Source organism: Poecilia reticulata, chromosome 3 (genome assembly GCF_904066995.2).
Source record: "Poecilia reticulata chromosome 3, P_reticulata-male-v2, whole genome shotgun sequence".
NCBI classification, from domain to species: domain Eukaryota; kingdom Metazoa; phylum Chordata; class Actinopteri; order Cyprinodontiformes; family Poeciliidae; genus Poecilia; species Poecilia reticulata.
In genome coordinates, this window is record NC_088832.1 from 33,807,384 (window position 1) to 33,827,708 (window position 20,325).

Consider the following 20,325-nt stretch of genomic DNA (forward strand, 5'->3'; position numbering starts at 1 on the left):
TCTTCTCACCCCATATAAACGGTCGCTGCAGTACTGCAGCAACCCCAACAATAAAGACGTCTTGTGTGTCTGTCCAGGAGACCGGAAAGCAAGTCTATGTCTAAAACGTTCAGTAAAACCAGTCTGAGGTCCAAAATGTCTCATCTCGGTTCCACACAGCAACAATCTTACAAATAGGTTGATGTAGTGATTCTCCATGTAGCTATAATCACAGTTTGGACCTGAAATAGATCTGCATTTAGTGAGTCTGTTTTGAAAAACTTAAATACTTTGGCTTGATTGGGATGGGAGAAACATCTGTGTTCAGGCTGATTTAATAACTTGATGTCTGGAAGGTGGATTTTGAAGATCTGATAATTACAAAAGACAGAAGCAAGAAAAGTGAATCAGGAAATACGGACAATAAGAGGAGCAATCAAAAGAGGAAATGTTGCAGGTATTCAGACTAAACCTGGTTATTAATGCATCATGGACAGCTCAAAAGGAGTTTAGGTGTGGATTTTAATGCCTCACTTCATTGTATTATGGCGTACACTACCATCTTCTAACAACTAATTACTTAACTTGAATTACTTTTATTTAATTTCCTGTCCTTTAAAGTGGACATAATTTTTTTGCTCTAAAATTTTTATCTATTTTAGGCTTTAGTTTTGTAACCAAAGGAAGATTTTTTGCAGATTGACCATCTATTTTATAAGGCTGACGTGCTTTGCAGATAGGGTAGTAGAGCTAATATTTATATTCAAATTAGAATAAAGCTGGTGATAGTGCCTATTAATAGTTTGCATCTTTCTGGCTGACAGGTTGAGGCACATACTGAACTGGGCTAAAAGGTAGCGGTTCCTTCGCACTATGTCCACATGCTTGCTCAGGATAATCTTATTTACTGTAATCTACAGGGCTTTATTTATATGCTTTTTAAAAGTACATTTATTTTGTTTTAATGTCAAATGTTTAATAAAACACATTGTCAGGGAGGGGGGTCTGAGGAGTTAATGGGACAGGAGCAAGTTGATAAATCGTTATTTTTAATTGCATGTAAACATTTATTTTAAAAGTACATGTTGGAAAAAAAAATGTTTTATGCCAAAGGACGAGACTGAAAAGAGGAAAAACAATTTTTGGATCCCAGAATGAAATGGTTAATCATCCAAGGCAGCATCGTGAAGGTGACTTTGTCTCCCTCTTGTGGCCACCGGCAGCGTCGACAGAGTTTAACAAGGTAATGTTTTTCTCGTAGGCAGCAGCAGTATGGGGGATAACAAGCCTGTGGATCTCACCGCCGTTTTCTAGCTCTGTCATTCCTGGACTCATGAACTAAATAACATCTGTGCCGTTTTTGGAAAATAACCACCTCAAAAAGTGTGATATTGGCGAGGAAAAGACCAGCGTTTCCGTCCGCGCTGCTTTGTTTATCTTCATGGAGTCGTCGGACCGGAGTTTGTCTGAGATCTCTGCGCTGTCCGTGGATTAACTCGGGACTCGCCTCTTCTGTGGAGAGCCGTGATATATCTATCCCAACTACCAGCGTGGATTGTGTCGCACACGGACAGTTTGGGAGCTAATTATTCTCACTTTAGGGGAAATAAAGTGGAAATTGTATCAAGTCAATGAATGCGGGACCAACGGACACTTGTTGAAACAGTTTCAGCGTCGCTGTTTTGTCGCAGCATTTTAGCCGAAGAGGTTAAAAACTTGAGGTTTTTTTTTTTTTTTTTTAGCAAAGGAAGACAACAAAAGGATACGTTGTTAAAAATTACAGACATGGTCCGGTCAGCAGCTTAGCTAAAGGGGTTAGCTGCCGCTGTTCGTTCAGTTGTGTTGTGTTAGCAACATGCTAACGTTATCCTAACATTCAAACAAGTAGTTTGTTCAAATGCGCTAATATGAAGTTAAATACGCAGATAAGTTGCCGTGTTTGTTATCAATTTATTCTCGAAACCAAGTGTGAATAATTTCCAAACATTAAAACAGCAGCAGAGTTTTAATTTATTCCGTTACAAGTAATCGGGAGATAACTTTTATGACAGCTTAACGTTAGCTTAGCCGCGTTAGCACGACCAGGCGAACGGAGTCAGTTTGCGGCAACTTGGTACTGCCGCTCATGTGCGGAGTGTTTCTAGGGACACTAATGGGTCTGCAGCTGCGGTCTCAGAGAGGTTTTGGAAGATAAAACAGCCGCCCCCCTCATCTCCACAACGGTCTTCCACTTTTCTATCCCCCGTTAAAGTTTTTAAACTGCGGCCCGCACAATGTCCGGCTCCGCGGGCACAGGTGGCTCCAACCCCAGGAAGTTCAGCGAGAAGATCGCGCTGCACAACCAGAAGCAAGCAGAGGAGACGCGGGCCTTTGAGCAGCTGATGACCGACCTCACCGTATCCAGGGTCAGTACAGCTCGTTTTCTCCTGCATGGGGTCCTCTGAACCCGCTTCTGCTAGTCGGACAGATTGGGCTGAGATTTGTGGTATCAGTTTGGTTTTCCTTCATGCGGCTGGGTCCAGTCTGGAGGTTGACTTGCAAAATATAAAATGACTTAAAATATTTCAATTTAAGAGAAACAAATAAATTAATCACTCATTTTCATGTTCATCGTAAGTAGTTGTTCAATGTCCTGCAGATGTCTCTTCCTCTGCCATCTGCAGGAAGATGATCCAAATGGTTCTGTCTCCTCCTCCAGTTCTGCAGAATCCCGTTAATGAGCCATTTATTTAAACCAGGTGTGCAGAAGCACCAAACCTGCAGGAACAGCCTTGCTCAAGGGCTTTTAAAAAATCTAATCAAACAGGCAGATATTCAGATTGGCTGGTAGAATAATTATCCCCTTTGTATTGTTCCGTGTCTATTTTAATTGTTAAATAACTAATATATGAGGAAATATTTTATTTGTGGTTTTGTCAATTTCAGCAAAAACCTGCTCAATAATTTATTTCACTTTTTAAAAATATTTTTATCACCTTGTATATCAATGTTTAGGAATGTCTGTTGTATTGTTAGTTATTTAGAATAAAATGTATAATTTCTATATATCACACATATAAAATGTGTGTTTGTTTACTAGTTTAATCATTTGCGATATGTTTGGCCGTGATGCCTGTAAAACACACTGTGCTGCAGCTGTATAATAACTGATTGGCTGGAACTACAGCAGCTGCCATTAAAATTAATTGCCCCCACTTAATTTCAAAAGTAACACGTTTTTTTAATTTGTTGACTTTTTTTCACAGCCAAATTTCACATTTTGTGAAACTTGATATTTTTTTTCTCTATTAAAGCCTTTATTTGAGAAGTAAGTCAGTTGGATGTGCATGTAACATAAATGTTATTGAATAACATATTTATGGGCTCATCTGGTTTGAACGTGATTCATTCAGATATCAACATGATCCACATGGAAACTGAAACTAAGTTATTTTCTGGCTGATATCCCAATGCACTGACTTGACTTGGAAATTCAAACTTTGTCTTTCTATTGTCACTCTAAATTGTTCCATCCATCCATTTTCTTGCACCCTTGTCCCTCAGTGGGGTCGGGAGGGTTGCTGGTGCCCATCTCCAGCTAACGTTTCGGGCGAGAGGCGGGGTCACCTGGACAGGTCGCCAGTCTGTCGCAGGGCAACACAGAGACACACAGAGACACACAACCATGCACACACACACTCACACTCACACCTAGGGGCAATTTAGAGAGGCCAATTAACCTGACAGTCATGTTTTTTTTGGACTGTGGGAGGAAACTGGAGTACCCGGAGAAAACCCACGCATGCACAGGGAGAACATGCAAACTCCATGCAGAAAGATTCCCGTTTTATGCCGGGAATTGAACCCAGAACCTTCTTGCTGCAAGGCAACAGCTCTACCAACTGCGCCACTGTGCAGCCCTCACTCTAAATTGTTCTGTTAGCACTTTAAATGACAGGTTTACCACTTTTTAAATGACACCAATATCATGCCTGGGCTCTGTGTTGTTTAGATCAGCGTCTCTCAACTCTGGTCCTGCACGTTTTTTAGGTGCTGCTGCACAACTGACTTACATCAGTAGCTGATTACCAGGTTTCTGCAGCTGGATGCCATGCAGTCATTAGGATCAGGTGGATTGGAGCAGAAACACCCCTGAAACATGGAGCAGGGTTAAGGAAAACCACTCCAACACACCCGACCCAAATGCCATCTGGAGTAGCCTGTTGAAGAGTCACTCATTTAAATCAGGTGTGCTGAGGCAGGGTACATGCAGTTTGGAGTTGTGATCTAAGTTTGGGAACAAAAAAAAGTCAGCTTTAGTTAAGCTGTAGTTAGTTTTCCTAAAAAGTCCGTTTCGTTTCTGGAGGTGTGAATGTGTATCAGACTCTGATGTGACCTCTGTTCTGCCTACAAACCTCGGTCTCGGTTTGGCTGAAGTGAACACTGTTCCGGTTTGAATGCATATGTGCTAAGAGGACTAGAGACCGCTTCAAGAGAAGGAAGTGTATTACAACGCAGGGCATTCTGGGTAAATACAACCAAAATTAACATGCTAGTATAGCGTTAGCGGTAGAAATGGCTCGTGGTCTTTTGCCAAAGGCAAAAGAGAAATTTCACAACTGCTAAAATCTGACGCCACTCCATTTCTGTTTACATTTGGTCAAGGAGGAAATTGCACTCAGTGTCTTTGTCTGAGGTTTTCATGTTGTGTCCTTCAGTGGTTCTTGGTGCAGCGCCCTCACAGGCGAGGAGGGGAACAACTTGCTCTGAGGATTTGGTTCGTTTGACTCGGTGCAATGAGAAAGAGAACCACAGCAGCTGAAAACGTAACATATATTTATGTTATATATATTCCAGGCATTGTTTTTAACATGCCAAAACCACAGGGGGCAGTGAAGAGCAAAGCTACAGCCTATGTTAGCCAATCAGATTGCATCAAAACAACCATGACTTCCTGTTAGGATTTAAATATGACACCCGGAGGTTTGTTTGTGTGAACAGATGAGAACATAAAGTTAATACAACAGAAGACAATGTCGATCATGTCAAATCAAAGACATACTGGTGGATAATTTGTCGCAGGCTGTAATGCGTGGGACCCTAAATCTCCAACATGGAGTTTTCTGAACTCTCCACATTGGTCAGAATTTTTAGAAATAATTGTTTTTAGTGATATTAAACTGATCGTTCTGGTGAATGAAAATCCAAAGCCCATGTATTCAGATATCTGGCTGTGTATGGACTAGGCCTCAAACATTCATTGTTGTATATTACTAAATTATACTATATAGTACTACAGTATATGTCGATACTGGTCCTTGAGGATTGGTTTAGGACATTGCGATGATGGAAAAGACAGAGAAGACTGATGACAATTGGGTTCCTAACAACCTATATCACTATGGTAGTTTCAGCAATGATTTAATACAGTGGTTTTCCTCTGGACCTCCAGTTCTGCCTGTTTTATGTGTCTCCTTATTGCTTAAATAACTGGGCTATTAACTGGCTTCAGCAGCAGTAGTTGGCCTGCAGAGGAGGTCCTGCTGTCACTTTAATCAGCCCTGCTGGAGCTGAGCATCTAAAACATGAAGACTGGTTGGGAGCCATTGATAGCATGTCATGTATGTTGCCTGTTTAAATGGTAATGTTCAACTCTAGTTGATTTAACTTTAACAACCTTTATCTTTGAGTTGCCATACTTCGCCGTAATTACTCGTCCAACTCATTAAGTTGTTGTTTTCTGGGTTGGGCTTTTTAACTCCCTGCAGAGAACTTGCTTAGAAATTATTTACTATGTGTGTAAGTGTTTACACTTTGTTTATTTCTTGGGTAGATGAGGACGTATCAGAGATCACGAACTGTTCTTTTCAGGTATTCATATTGGGCGGCTGATAACAGGAAGTCCTCATATATTATATCATGTGACACCAGAGCCGATCAAAGCCATGTTGCCAGTTAACATATTAATATCTTCTGACTATTTGGTTTCTGGCTATAAATTAAAGGTGCTCAAAAATATTGGATTGCAGTTGTCATCACCATGTTCAGATGCGCATCTATGGCTCCATGGAGGCAACATTAGGCTTGGAGAGCCATGGATCGTAACGGCGGACTGGAGACATGACCATCTAAAATCTGCTGATTACATGTCTCGGTCAAGGTAGAACCTTATATGATCCTTTAATAGGTCTCAAGACGACCAGTTTTTGTTTTTTTGAAGCGATTTTTTTGGTTTCATCTTGCTTGTAGGAGCTTTTCTAATGAAGGGGAAGTTCTGTGACATTCCCGTTATTATCCTTGGTCCAAAGAAGTGTTTGAACATAGAAACTCAATGCGGTAGCCTGTCCACACAAAGCAAACCCTGGGGGTTATCGAGTCTATTCGAAGCGGAGGAATCTTGAGGTCGTTTCGGACTCGTCTTCCACTTCCTGTCTTGTTGTTATGTCACTTTGCTGTTGCAGCGGAAGGACAAAATGCCCTAATGAGGGAATCGTCCTTTAATTACATCCAGAGAAATCCAGAGAAATTCTGACATTATTTTCCTCATCTGAGCTGTGAGGTTCGCAAATGATGTGGTTTTGAGTTGCGCCTGAATGTAAAGTGTGAACTACTGCTGACCCGGTTCAGTACACGGGACAGCTGGGTTTAGAACCAGATGGTTAAATATTCACACCAGCAAACAAATGACTTAGGAAACCATCCTCTGTAGCTGAATGCACAGACAGTTCCAGGACTTCCCTCAGTTGCTTTTTGCGGCAGGTAGTTTGCATTTTGATGATCAATAGATATGTTATGAAAAGTTTACTCTTAGTTGATAAAAGCTGAATTTAATTAACTGCACCCCAACGTAGAAACATGTTAATCTGAATACCTTTATGTCTCTTAATCATGATGATTTTCTAACACAACATTTAAGATTAGAACATTAAATCAGACCAATTAAACTATTTTTAAACAGAAATGAGGACCTAATGGAAAATGCTTTACCTGTTTAAATGTTGTTATTTTCAAAAGGCGTTTTTAGTCAAATAAGACTCACCAGGATGTGAATGAATATGACTTTATTTGGTTAAGTTACCTGCCTGATCTTAACATAATGTCTGTTTCATATACACTCAGTTTTTCCCCTCAAGATATTCATAATTTATTTACTTTGTTGGTTCCATTCCAACAAAATGTCGTAATGAGGAATTCTGTCATCCTGTCCCAGACAAAAGGAAATATCAGGTATTACTTTGGGTTTCCTTCCATAAGCGTCTCACTGCGGTTTGCTGGAGTTTTTGCCCATTCCTCCTGACAGAACCGGTAGAACTGGGTCAGGTTTGTAGACCGGCCGCGTCGCTCGCCCACGCCTTTTCAGCTCTGCCCACAGATTCTCTGTAGGACTGAGATCAGGGTTTTGTGTCGGCCACGCCAAAACAATGACTTTGTAGCACTTTATAACCACTCTGGTGGTAAACTTGTGTGTTTGTACGACGTCTTGGGAAGTCTTGCGACGTTTTGGAGTCGTGGCTTCTTCATCACTGAGCGGCATTTCAGCTCATGTTGGTACGAGACTCTTTCTACACCACCTAACTGAACATATGGATGTGGAACCTTCTCTACCTGACATCTTGACTGTTTTTCTTGAAAGAGATATATAAGGCAAACTTTTTGCATATTTTTGCATTTCCATTTGGGTTTGCTTCTAAAAACACCCAGATGTTTTTTGGCAATGATTTATTGTTTTTTGGTGTCTGGAAAATGAACCGTTTCAAAAATCTCCCAATTGTTAAGTCACAATTGGTGGCCTCTGTGCCATTACCTAGCAACCCTAGCCCAGCCAGTTACCTAGCAACCCAAGCTGAGCTCCAGCACATTTGGTCAGCTGGTTTTACCACTGTAAGCCCTGTACAATGGCTGCTGGAAAAGACAAGTGTTTTGTTGATTTACCATCCAGAAATCACTTAATACATTCTTGTTGGTTGTGCAGGAGGCTCCACTTCTGCTTTTCAAAAATATATTGCACATCTGTTGGCAGAAATTTTCAAATGTGAGTGTAAATGTTTGGGGGCGTGGCCAGCAGCAGATTATTTGGATTTAAAGTGACAAAACGTCCTAAAACGGCTCTAAATAAACAGAACTGAGCCGACTGAAATCTCCTTATCTAAGAATGATTTTGAGCAAAAAATGTAATGAACATGTAGGCCTGTCACGATAACAAATTTTGCTGGATGATTAATTGTCTAGGAAATTATTGCTATAAACGATAATATTGTTTCAAGACCATTTGACACTGATTTAATGGAAATGGCTAATAATGCATTCGATTTCCTGCCATGCATAGATTCACTTTATTTTCAAAAGAACACATAACACTGGAACTGATCAACTGAATCAGTTCCAGTGTTAATGGATTCTCAGTCTCCATGAACAAAAAACGTGCTTGAATAAAAACTAAACAACATAAAGCCAAAGTGGAAATAAATACTGCATTCAACCAAAAGAGTGCAGATAATAAAGTCTGTATAATGTATTGGCCTTCAGTAATCACTAGATTTAAATAGAGAAGATGATCACATCCCACTACCTAATGCAGTCGTTCATACTACACGATTCTTTTGCCCCTATTTTCCCCTTAGGACAATCTTTGATCGTTGGCCAGTCTAAGATTGTCGCTGGTGATTTCGTAACCGATCATCCTGCAGTGTGATTTAGATCGTTGTGGCCACTCCGAGCTAAATCAGGGGTTTTCCCCCGACTGGGAGCTTAATGCTGAAAGTGACGGGTAGCCAATCAGAGAGCGCAGATTCTCCTCAGCGCTTTCTGAGGGGAAATTACGGAGGGGAATCCCAAACAGCTGACAGGTGCAACCCGAAGTCGGAGATGATATCTGGAAACAACATTAATATTTATTCAACGTTTAGTGCAAAGAATATAGAAATGACAGAGAGGAGTTGGAGCCAAATTGCTACTGCAGTTGATGAACCCGGTAACTTTTCAGCTGTTCTTCGTTAACGTGACATAAATAGGTTACAATGATTTTCATTCAGTCCGGACTTTACGCTGAGCCACATGCATCACAGGTAGATTCTAGTAAAGCATTGATTAATGCCTGATTTTAAAATTACAAGTCCAGTTAACTGAACTTGTAGCCATTATTTTGTGCCCATGTGGCTGGACACCACACGGCACGATCAAACCCAATCGAACCGCTATACGTAGGATTTCTGTCGGCTAATGTGTCGCTCAGGTTTAGGAAATGGACCAACAGCTCCTGTAATGTGCGCTGGACATTAGAATAAGGAAATGAGGAAGGGAGGGTCAGTGGAGAGCACCGGAGCTGAGCCTTTTTTCACTTAGTGTCATCAACAGAAAGAAAATGGGCAGGAAGAGACGATAAAGACGATAATTAAAATGGATATGTTTAATTTATCGCGTGATTAATTGATTTATCGTTTATCACGACAGGCCTATGAGCATGTTTTGTATTGGCCATAGATTTAACCTCTTCAAAGAAGCAAAATGTAAAAATGCCTCAACAGGTGTACCTCATTTTAACTCAAATGTTGTGAATTGACCTCTCAGAAGCATCATCATCATCATCTGGATTTTCTTTGTTGTCAAAGGGACGTCAGCGGTTCTTCCCTCTCTGACGTCTGTTTGTCTCGGCGTCCTACAGGTGCAGTTCCAGAAGGTCCAGCAGCTCCGTCTGTCCCAGTCCCGGGCGCAGTACTACGGTGGCTCTCTGCCCAACGTCAATCAGATCGGCAACACCAACGCAGATTTTCAGGTGGGAACTCGTAATCCGCCTCCAGCTCTGATGGGCGGAGAGCAAAATGAAATGCTATGAATCGTTTCAAGGACGAGTTTCATTGAGCAATTCCTTCGGTTTGTCAAGGATTCGGCTTATTGTGCAGGAGATCTGCAGGCTCAAAACTTTTTAGCTGTTTTACATCAACACCATTCTGCCTTTCTGAAACTTCTAGGAGCTTCAGCGCAGTCTTTTGTGAAAACATAAAAACAGCCATGTTTTGTATTGTTTTATTGAAGCCTTTTGCATCCCTTCAAACAAACAAAGCAAAGCCATTGTGCTGAAAATTGTCCGTGTGGGTAGAACAGATGAATAAAAGACACAGACATGGATGTTTTCTGTAGAATCTGCTTATCTTTAGATCACAATCTGCCAGATGAAGGTCTGCCTCATCTTCTCAAGGCCAGTTCTGCCTGGCAGCTTCTCCTAATGTGTAATTCTCCAGCGAAAACAGCTCAACTGGGAGCTAAACTCACAGAAATGCAAATAAACCTTTTCTAGAAGCTCTGAATAATTTAGAATTATGGACGAAGAGGGGAGAATGAAACATCAGTGCATTAATCCTTGACAGTTTGCAGAAGCTGAGCTTTTCTCTTTCTGTGTCAGCTCCCTCAGGAGTGCTGGGAGACTGCAGGTCCAGGTAAAGGTGCCCTTGTTATTTGGAAGAATGGCTCTTTTTAAGTAGAGCTGCCATCCAGAAATCAATCCCAGCACAGAGGGAGAAAGCTCCTCTTACTCAAAGAGTCCATTTATCCTTCTGAGAACAAAACAGAAAAAAACCCCAAATGGCTCCTTGACTCCCTTTTATAATTATTTATCAAACATTGTTCAAATGAACAAATCTTCTCTGGCTAATGCAGCACTCCTAAAACAGAAAGACGCATGTTTTATCTGTAATTTATATTGTTAAGATGTGTCTGTGATGTCGTTTGATTTCTGCAGATCTTTGTTTTATGAAGGAAGCACACTGCACCATGTGGGAGTGCTAAAAGAGCTTCATGCTGGTTATTTTTGCCATGGAGATAACAAAAACATCCTAGAAAACTTCTCCACAGTGCATTATAAAGTTTCTGACGTGTCAGATTCTTGATTGTTGATGATCCAGATCCGTATCCGAGGGAGACGGACCCTCATCGATCTGAAAAGGAGCTTCACGCTCCGGCTTGTGTTACTGTCACGCCTCAAGTCGCTGCGTCCTTCACACCGATTGGTAGCGAGGATAAACGTCGAAAGCGCATTAAATTAAATTCCGCTTTTATTGCAGTAACAGAATTGCACATTGGAGTGTTTAATTTGATTGTATTCATTTAATAAAGAAATATGATGTAAAGCTAAAAGAAAAAGAAAATTTTGCAGAATACTGCCTCTTTAATTATTGCTTAGGTTGCAGCTTTTGGTTTGCAGCTACTTTCTGCCTTCCTGGAATGACATTCTGTCTTGTCTTTCCCCTTTTGAATAGTGCTCAAATTAAGGGCTGGATGATTAAAATGGTTTTAATGTGAGATAATGCTGTTGCTTTTCCAGAAAAATAAAGTCAGATCATAGCATCTGGATGCTAGATGTGAATAACTGACATTTTTTTTGGGAACGCTGCTGCTGTTGTAAGTCTGATGTAAGCATCCTGCTCCTGTCTCCTCCACAGGGAGGCTTCCCCTCAGGGCTGGACTCGGTCCGGGGGACCCGCCACCACGGGCTGGTGGAGCGGGTCCACAGGGACCGCAACCGCATCAACTCGCCGCACCGCCGACCCATCGACAAGCACGGCCGGCAGATATCCTTCCATACACGTTGCCACGGTGAACCTGGGACCAGGCAGTCGGTCCTGTTTGTTTGTTTGTTTGTTTGTGTTTACGTTTCTCTCCGGTTTGTGACGACGGAGGTGAATTGTTGCCTCGGGAGCGGAGTTAGTCATTAAGATGAATGTGACGCAGAAACGCCACGCTCAGCTTATGACTAATATAAAGTGAGAGTGGTAGGTTTACGAGCAGGTTGTAATCTGGCGCGGATGGAGTGAAAAGCAGAGAGGTTAATGTTTTCTTCCTGTTGGCTTTAATTGTTTGCAGCCAGCTAATGTGTGTTTGTGTGGGTTGTATAAATATCCCACCATCAGAGCATCAGAGATAATCACTCAGCTGTTTAGTTTTTGACCCGAAACGGTACTAACCATTTTAATTGAATTTATCCAACATGTTATCTTGACAGCTGAACCTAATGAGGATTCTGCTTCCAAACACGATGATGATGATGATGATGATGATGATGATGATCACTTACTAATGTTACGAGTGTAGTGAGTGTTTCGAATCAAATCATCTTGAGCCGCCTTGAGCAGTTTTCTTTAGGGAAAACTGCACAAAAGCAATTAATCCTCAGCGGCAGTTTAATGAACTGACCTGTTTTATTATTTGATCCTTCTTATGTCTTTGTTTACTTTGATTTAATTTCAAACACGGGGCTGCAAAAACACAAAGTCTTAAGTATTTTTGTTTAGTTTCTACTGCAAATATCTTAGCACGCTTGAATTAGGACAAACCTCCTGGTTTCATTTTTATATTCGCTGAGTTTTGCTAACTTTGTCTAATTGACCACGATAAGGTTTCAGTCAGAAAGCACTCAGGACTGATGTAGATTTTAAAGTGTTTACGATGCATTCTGGGTACAGAATAAACATAATTTTGCTGCGTAAACAATCTGCACCCACTTCAAAATAAGAACGTGAATATAAACTTCTAACTAGCTGAACAGTCGGTCACCAAAACTTCAACAAGTTTATAAACAGCCCAGCAGAGGGAGTTAACTGCGCTAAACGTTTTTAGCATTAGCTAAAGCGCTAAATGAAGAATTAGCTCTGCGATTAGCGAAGTGCGCCCCCCACTGGGATTTTGGTCGCATTTTCCTGCTGCGTGAAAGTATCTTTAGTGAAAAATAACGCTTCTGAAGTTGCCTGTTTATTTATATTTTAACACTAATGTGATATTTTACGTTGAAATCGTCAACCCCTACCAGCCAGAGATGATCAAGCTGAGAATAGATTCAGTAAATATCAAATTGTTGATGGCCTGCTGAACTCTTTTAGTTCTTCCTTTGCATTTTAATGTTTTTTTGTGTTTCAGTTATCGCCACCTACTGTTGGGCAGTGATATTTCTTCTTATTTTATTGTAATTACGCCTGTCTCCTCTTGCTTAAGGAGTCCTGCTGCAGTTTCTCAGACTGCTCTCTCTGATAGATACGTATTAAAAAAGTGAAACCCAGGAACATTAGAGAGGTGCTTGAATTATCCTTGTCTGTGTTTGGAGAAAGCTCAGCAGTGGTGTTAGTCCTCTCCACTTTGTGTTTGTATGTGCTTGAGTGGCTTATCTCATGTTTTGTGTTGCATGTGATGAGTGGCAACAGACCTGCAGGCTTTGAAAATCTTCCTCCCTGCTGATTAAACTTTAAGTACAGGTTTTTGAAGAGTTGCTGGCTTGTTTTTTTTGTGGTTTCTGCTTCTGGTGAAAGTTTTTCCCGCGTAAATCAGCTTTTCCCGCGTATATCAGGCTCTGTGATGGCAAGATGAAACATGTTCTGCTCTACTACACACAGTGAGAAACTGCTCAGGGATTTAGACGTTTTTTCAGATAATCATCTTGTTTTTTTAATAGCTGTTGAACTGGGAAACTCCATTGCTCAGTTTGCACCACATTAAGGCTCTTTTTCCTGCCATCACTTCTGTTTTTATGTTGATCTTTTCCTTGACATAACCCTACATGGAGAGCTCACCATATGGAGCCGTGTACCTGTCGCCGCCGCCAGACAACAGCTGGAGAAGGTGAGACCAGCCTTATGGTTTCTGTTTATTCTGCTTCCTCTCACGGGGACGCCACAGTCTTTCCTCTCTGTTCTGATCCAAACGCCAGAATTTTCCCTATCAAACCCGGATCACAGATGTGAATGAGAGGGGAAGCTCTGAGTTGAATGGTGGAGCTGCTGGGATTTCAGCTCAACTGTTTAAAGTGTTAGAATTCTGCGTGAGCCGCATGGAGGCTGAAAGTGTTTGACAGGTAGCCTTTTCCTGTAAAGGTCATGCCCAACAGCAGATTTTCCACTGTTAGGGTTTGTTGTGCTGTCACTGAAAATCTCCGAACTCATGCAGCACAATGTGAGACGCAAGGTTTTCTTTTCTCCAACCACTTCTGGTCGTGCCCACACAGAACAGCAGCGTATTGGTCGGCAGCTTTCTCTCAGTGTTTACAAGGGAGTGAATTATGGGGCTGAGATAAAAAGCCATGCCAGGCTCCTCCCCGCTCGCTCGCTCGCTTGCTTTGTCTCCGCTCTTGCGTTTAGTATGCTGCCTTGGCCGGCTGCCAATCACCCTGCCTCGTCTTCTTCCACGACCCGGACGCTGGCCAAACTCGGCGCTGAGCGCGCTGTGGCAGCCTGTGCTGTGGAAGCGAACGAGGCCTACACCCTCTCATTGTTGACGACACAGAACAGGTTGGCTGACAAATGTCTTTACGGAGCAACCCGACGTCGTCAGCGCTCTCAGGCTGGGTGGGATTCTCCGACAGACATGTGGCACCAAGCACTGGGAGCGGACTCTTCACTTAAAACAACTTTACTCATGAATACAAAGGAAAACGAAGTATGCTTAGACGATTAATCACAATTAATCGATTTGTGAAATAATCGTCAACTAATTTAGTAATCGATTAATCGACTTAAAAAAAAGACCATTTGGTGAAAGAAACAACATAGTTGGAGCAAGATTTAACCCAAAACTGTAAAGAAATATTAAGAATTTGCATTTAGGATAAAAATACCTTTATCTGTAAATAGATTTTAGCTTCTCCTGGTTCAGATTTACTAAAGGAATCCTTCGTTATCGCATTTTAGTCAATAATATGTTTATTTTCATATTTAAAAAAGGAATTTAATTATTTGTTGTTTTTAATGTATTTCTAATATTGTATAAAAAAAGGCTTACGTGGTTAAATGAAAAATCTGCGCAATGTGCCATTTCTTTTACTGAATAGTCGATTAATTGATTAGTAAAATAATTGTTTGTTGCTTCCCGACTCTACAGTAATTAATCATTTTATGAAGCGGTCCAGAAGACCGTTTGCTCATGATCTCTAAACAAAACTTAACAGTTAGTTATTCTCAAAACAGTTTTAGATTTTAAATAATGAAATATATTTACAAAATGGGACCTCCAGAATGAGCAGAACAATTAAAATAATTTTATTAATGTACAATAAATGGTTGATAACATTCACATTGATAATCAATCAAATTTGCATCTAATTGCTTCTGTAAACATCCGATGGAAAACGGAGAAAAATATCTGTTTTCATAGAACACATTCAGCGTTCTTGGCTGTCGATTCTTCATGATTTATTTATTTGCATGCCTCTTCTGTTAGCTGTGGTTTGCAGGAAAACTACACTTAGTGTAAAAACATGCCAGTTATTATCACCTAACATGAATAATTTCAAACTTTAGATCACTCTGAGCTCTGAGATCAACTTTTTCACAACAATTTAGAGGAAATTTCTGCAACTCTTGTAAGAATGTTGAAGAAAATACTAAAAGATGAAATCATTACAATGATTTTAGGGTTAAGAATATGGTTTAATAGTGATAAAGAAACTGTTATTATGACAAAACAGAGTATATATTTTGGCATAAGGATGCACTGATGCACAATTTGGGCCAATATCCAACACTAGTAGGGTGCACCAATTGATAATCAATAAGAATGCTGATAATGTTGTGAAATGAGATTCCTATGAATGACCATTCAGCTCCAAGAATACTGATACTAAACCTTAAAAAAGCCACTTTGCCCTTAGTTGTGATCCAGATGTGTAATTTTGCATTGAAAGTGATTCAGCCTTTTTTAATGGAGTTAAAAAAATCAGCAATTTTAACTATAAAAATTGCAGACATCAAAATTCTGTAATTTGTAATTGACAAAAAATAACAAACAATGGAAGGCATGCAGGAACTTCTGGTTCTCTAAAAGCCAGTCTTGGCCAGACAAAATACTCGGCAAACTTACACGACCTCCAAGGAATGTTCAGTTTGAAGTCGGAGAGACACGATGAGGCTTAAAGCCGCTGGACTGAGCAAAGCTTTACATTCAAAACTGAACATAAAGCACTGAGGAAAAAAGAGCACGAAACCATTCTGTTCTCACATGTAGGGCCAAATTACAACAAATTACCAACAGTAGTGCTGTTTTACAGACTCTCATGTCATATAAATTAAGTTTAATTAATTTACTTCCAATAAAATCCAGTCATTTAAGTTGAATCAACAACAAAAAACACATACAGTCTGATTCAATAGTTTTGTATACGACTCATCGTCATAGTACTATGATAATGAAATCATAATGTTGTATAATATCATCGATCTCAGCAAGCTCTGCTATTTCCACCTTGTGTGCAAACAAGCATGTGGCGACAGTAGAAAGGAACTGGAATTGACCTCTACCAACAAACAGAGGGAAAAAATCCAACTTTACGTTGGGAAGCTGAATTCCCAGCTCGAGTTTTAAAAATGACTGACATCAGCAATTAATTAAGCGATTAATCAGTTTCTTAATCTAGAAATACATTCATCTCATTTAAAGATGAGACGGTTCCTTTTGTTTGTTTTAATCACAACACTGGATCACAGAATCAAACCTATGTTATGTTTTTAATGGAAATTTATGATTCAGACTGTTGCTACCAATTTTTACATTCGTTTGAGCTTTAACCCACCAATCCCAGTTTTAATTCAACAATTAAATCTCATAAAGATTCACTGTTTAGGAAAAGACTGTCTGCAGTTTCTTTGACAGATGAGGCCATTTGGAATCGAGCAGGAAATGAAGTTGTGATGTGTTTTTGATGCATCTGGCTGATGTAATCACCCCTAACTAAAAAGTTATTTTCGCTAACTTTAGGGCGCTAATCATAAACCTTAGTTCCGATAACGCATTAAACCGACATGGTATTTAGTGGAATCTAATGCCAATGTATTAAAATAAATTGGCGCATTAGAATTTATCTGGAAAAATTAATTTCGGGGACATTAAGTGCACTAAAAGTTTTTATCATTAATCAAAAAAAAAATTAGCTCTGCTACTAGCACATTAGGAGATTAGAGGAAGTGTTCTCTGTGCTGCAGGTGATGAATGAAAACAGCTGATTGTTTAGAACATCAGCCAAAAACAGAACAGGCCTGATAGGATACTTGCTTTATCGCCTATTATCTGCTGTTTTACTCTTTATAAATGCATATTCCTAAAAAGGTTTTAGATTCTTGCTTCAACACACACAAAACGCCCAACAAATAAAAACAAAATATGTATATTGCCTGTAAATTTGCAAACTTAATGTTCAGAATCTGACCTCACTGCATGAGACCCATTCATTCAGCAGTACTAAAGATTGTTTAAGTTGTAACTGCCATATTTCTTTTCAAGTATGATTATTGCATCTTTTCCATCTCTTCCAAACATGCATCGCTGTCATGTTGCTGCAGGCCATATTGAGCCTCCTGCTCCAACCTGCAGCAGATTGCTGTCACAGCATGCATCAGGGAGAAACTTCCTCCGTAGCTGTGGAGTTTGGCCCACATCGCCTGTGAAAACACAGGGACACACAGGAGGGCCTCAGGGGCACTTCAACTGGCCCAGTCCAAACATGCAAGATACTTTTACGAGCCTGAAGAGCAACCAGATTTTAGGAAATCTACCGTCAAAAGTCGCCTGCAAAAACCTTTAACTGCACCACTTCTCGGCCTGAAAACCAGGGACACACCAATCCACGTTTTTCACTTCTGATACAGATACCTGAGGCTTAGTATCGTCCAGTGCAGAAAAACAGTGCTGAGATGACTTTACAAAAACAGACATATGCTATGTACTGAATTACAAATGAGGCTGCACAGTGGCGCAGTTGGTAGAGCTGTTGCCTTGCAGCAAGAAGGTTCTGGGTTCGATTCCCGGCCTGGGGTCTTTCTGCATGGAGTTTGCATGTTCTCCCTGTGCATGGTGGGTTTTCTCCGGGTACTCCGGTTTCCTCCCACAGTCCAAAAACATGACTGTCAGGTTAATTGGCCTCTCCAAATTGCCCCTAGGTGTGAGTGTGTGTGTGTGCATGGTTGTGTGTCCTGTGTGTCTCTGTGTTGCCCTGCGACAGACTGGCGACCTGTCCAGGGTGACCCCGCCTCTCGCCCGAAACGTTAGCTGGAGATGGGCAGCAGCACCCCTCCCGACCCCACTGAGGGACAAGGGTGCAAGAAAATGGATGGATGGATGGATGAATTACAAATGTATTTGAGAACTCTGCACCAGTACGGGACATTTAAATACACCAACAGCTTCACAAGCTTGGTCAAATCTTTAAAAACAACTCAACTTCAATTTGTTCAGACAGCTGATGTAAAATAAACAATAAAGAAACCGAAACTGACAAAAATAATAGATTGACTACTTTGGTGAAACATGTGAAAGATAAACTGCAACCAGCCTTACAAATGGTTCAGAAAGAGCAATTAGGAATCATAAAAAATTATGTAAAATAAATGATAAAGTATGATGTTACTCACAGCACAAACCATAGAGCTAGACTGAACAGATCCGCCCTCATGGATTCACCGATCTGCAATTTTTTTCAATACATAGTTCTCATGTGACGTTACACTTCGTGAACTTCCGTGAATGGCAGTTGCTATGACAACAACAAGCAAACCTCAAGCTTAGAACCAGCCCTCGCTTCATTCCTAACTTATAAACAATAAGTTTAAGTACGTTTCAAATGACACTCAGTTACAATTTGAGTTCTCTGTCCACCTATGTGTAATACTAAGATAAATATCAGATATTTACTGTAGCACTTACTGCTGAACTAGCAAAAGTAGCTTAGCAAATGTAGCTTTTATTTGCTAGCTAAGATTTGCGAGCTATTGTCACACTGACAGCACCATGTCATTTACCCAGAGTGCATTGCCTACATGACCCTGCCAATCACCAGAACCTTGTTGTTCATCTTGTTTGTACGTCTTGTACAAAGTCGTTGAAACGTTGAATTTGTGCTTTTATGGATTTCAGGACTGAAGCTCCTCCATGGTGTACGCCCTCTTCGTGTTCACCAAGTGGTGAACTGAGTCGTAGTATGAGATCAGAGGCAGCTTGTCCACATTGTCTGACATGTTTTTATTCTACGTCTCATACGGGTCGATCCTGACAGCAGCCATTTTGTTTCTGTATCATTTTCTCACACATTAGTTAAGAGTGTCAACATGTTTTTTGTTGGTCTGGAAGCAATGGGGGCACTATGCATTCCATTTGCCTACCAAGATGGCGCGAATCACTTCTGGTTCAGACTTATGGGAACCAATTAGTATCAGATCTTTGCATCTCAGCCTGAAATCCGATGTTTTCATTGCTCCATGTTCCTGTTTCGTATCAGAATGAAGACGCAGCTCAGCGTTGTAGAGGAAACAAAGAATCTGTTTGTGTTTACTAATTATCATCAGAGCAAATTCTCCTCCATCACTGGGAGGAATACAGGAGTATGTCGAGAGTACAAAAAGCCCCTCGTATCCAAACATCGTCCATGTGAAGTGTTTTGGCTGTGAGGGCAGATTCCCCGCTTGTCCATCTCCTGGGAGAGAGAGGGGCGGTAAGTGTTTACAACTCCAGCTACATCTGCGCTTCATTACCGTTAGTCAGCTGTGGACGAGAGCCTCAGAGCAGCTTTAACTCTTTCACTGCTGCAAACATCTGCACTGCCAGTCGCAACAGGAGCAACAGGAAGCAGGAGACATGTGGCGTGTGTGTTTTAGGAAGGCTGACAGATATTTAGAGACTTGTTGATCAGTGTTTCTTCAGGAAAACGTCTGATGAGTTGGAAACGTAAAGGTGATGCAATCAGGAGCCAATTGTGAGAGAAAAGGAGTCAGGTGATTAAATGCCCCCCGCTGACCTCTGATTAACAAGCCTGGGTTACAAAACAAACCAACAAAGAGCCTTGAAAATCTACAAACTGTGGCAGGATAGTACATTATACAACCGCCCCTCCCCCACTTATTGATGCTTCTGTTACAGATTTCCAATTTATGTTTCCAGTTCAGTGCTTTTGAAGCCGGGTTGTAATGAGAATGGTTAAAAAGTCATTATTTTACCTGTACAGGAAAACCCACTGATGAAATGTTTTTATTTTTTTTACTTAAATTAGAACTGGTGATCAATCGGTTTTATTGATTCATTGAATTTTTGGTTTATGAAGATAAAATTTTTGGAAAATCTGGATTTTTTTTTTTTTTTTTTTTACCAGTTCACTCCTTAGTTTTCTGTAGTTCATCAGCGCGCAGAAGGCGGCCATCTTGTTTGACAAGCGTGTTTTACAGCTTCATTTATTTGGACTTTGAATTCAGATCAACTCTCAGACTGAATATTAGCACCAGGCTAAGATTTTTTTTTTTTCATGACAAGAATACAGTCGTAATATTAAGAGAATCAAAACACTTACACAAAAAAATAAAACATTAAAATGAGGAATGTTGAGCATCTTGTGAAGTGTCGCTTTTAGAGATA

The 20,325-nt window shown here is 40.6% G+C and overlaps 1 protein-coding gene across 4 annotated transcripts in view; it reads left to right on the forward strand.

Annotated features, from left to right (window-relative positions):
- Positions 1-1,169: 1,169 nt before the first annotated feature.
- Positions 1,170-20,325, forward strand: part of crtc3 (CREB regulated transcription coactivator 3) — a 45,995-nt gene continuing 26,839 nt past the window's right edge. For 3 of the 4 annotated variants that reach the window (XM_081605535.1, XM_081605536.1, XM_081605537.1), the window contains exons 1-4: positions 1,173-2,384; positions 9,620-9,730; positions 11,394-11,522; positions 13,499-13,560. In XM_081605535.1, the coding sequence (XP_081461661.1) occupies positions 2,253-2,384; positions 9,620-9,730; positions 11,394-11,522; positions 13,499-13,560 (434 nt within the window). In that variant the 5' untranslated portion in view covers positions 1,173-2,252. Of the gene's footprint in view, positions 2,385-9,619; positions 9,731-11,393; positions 11,523-13,498; positions 13,561-20,325 lie in introns of all 4 variants that reach the window. The other variant, XM_081605534.1, reaches the window with a different exon arrangement.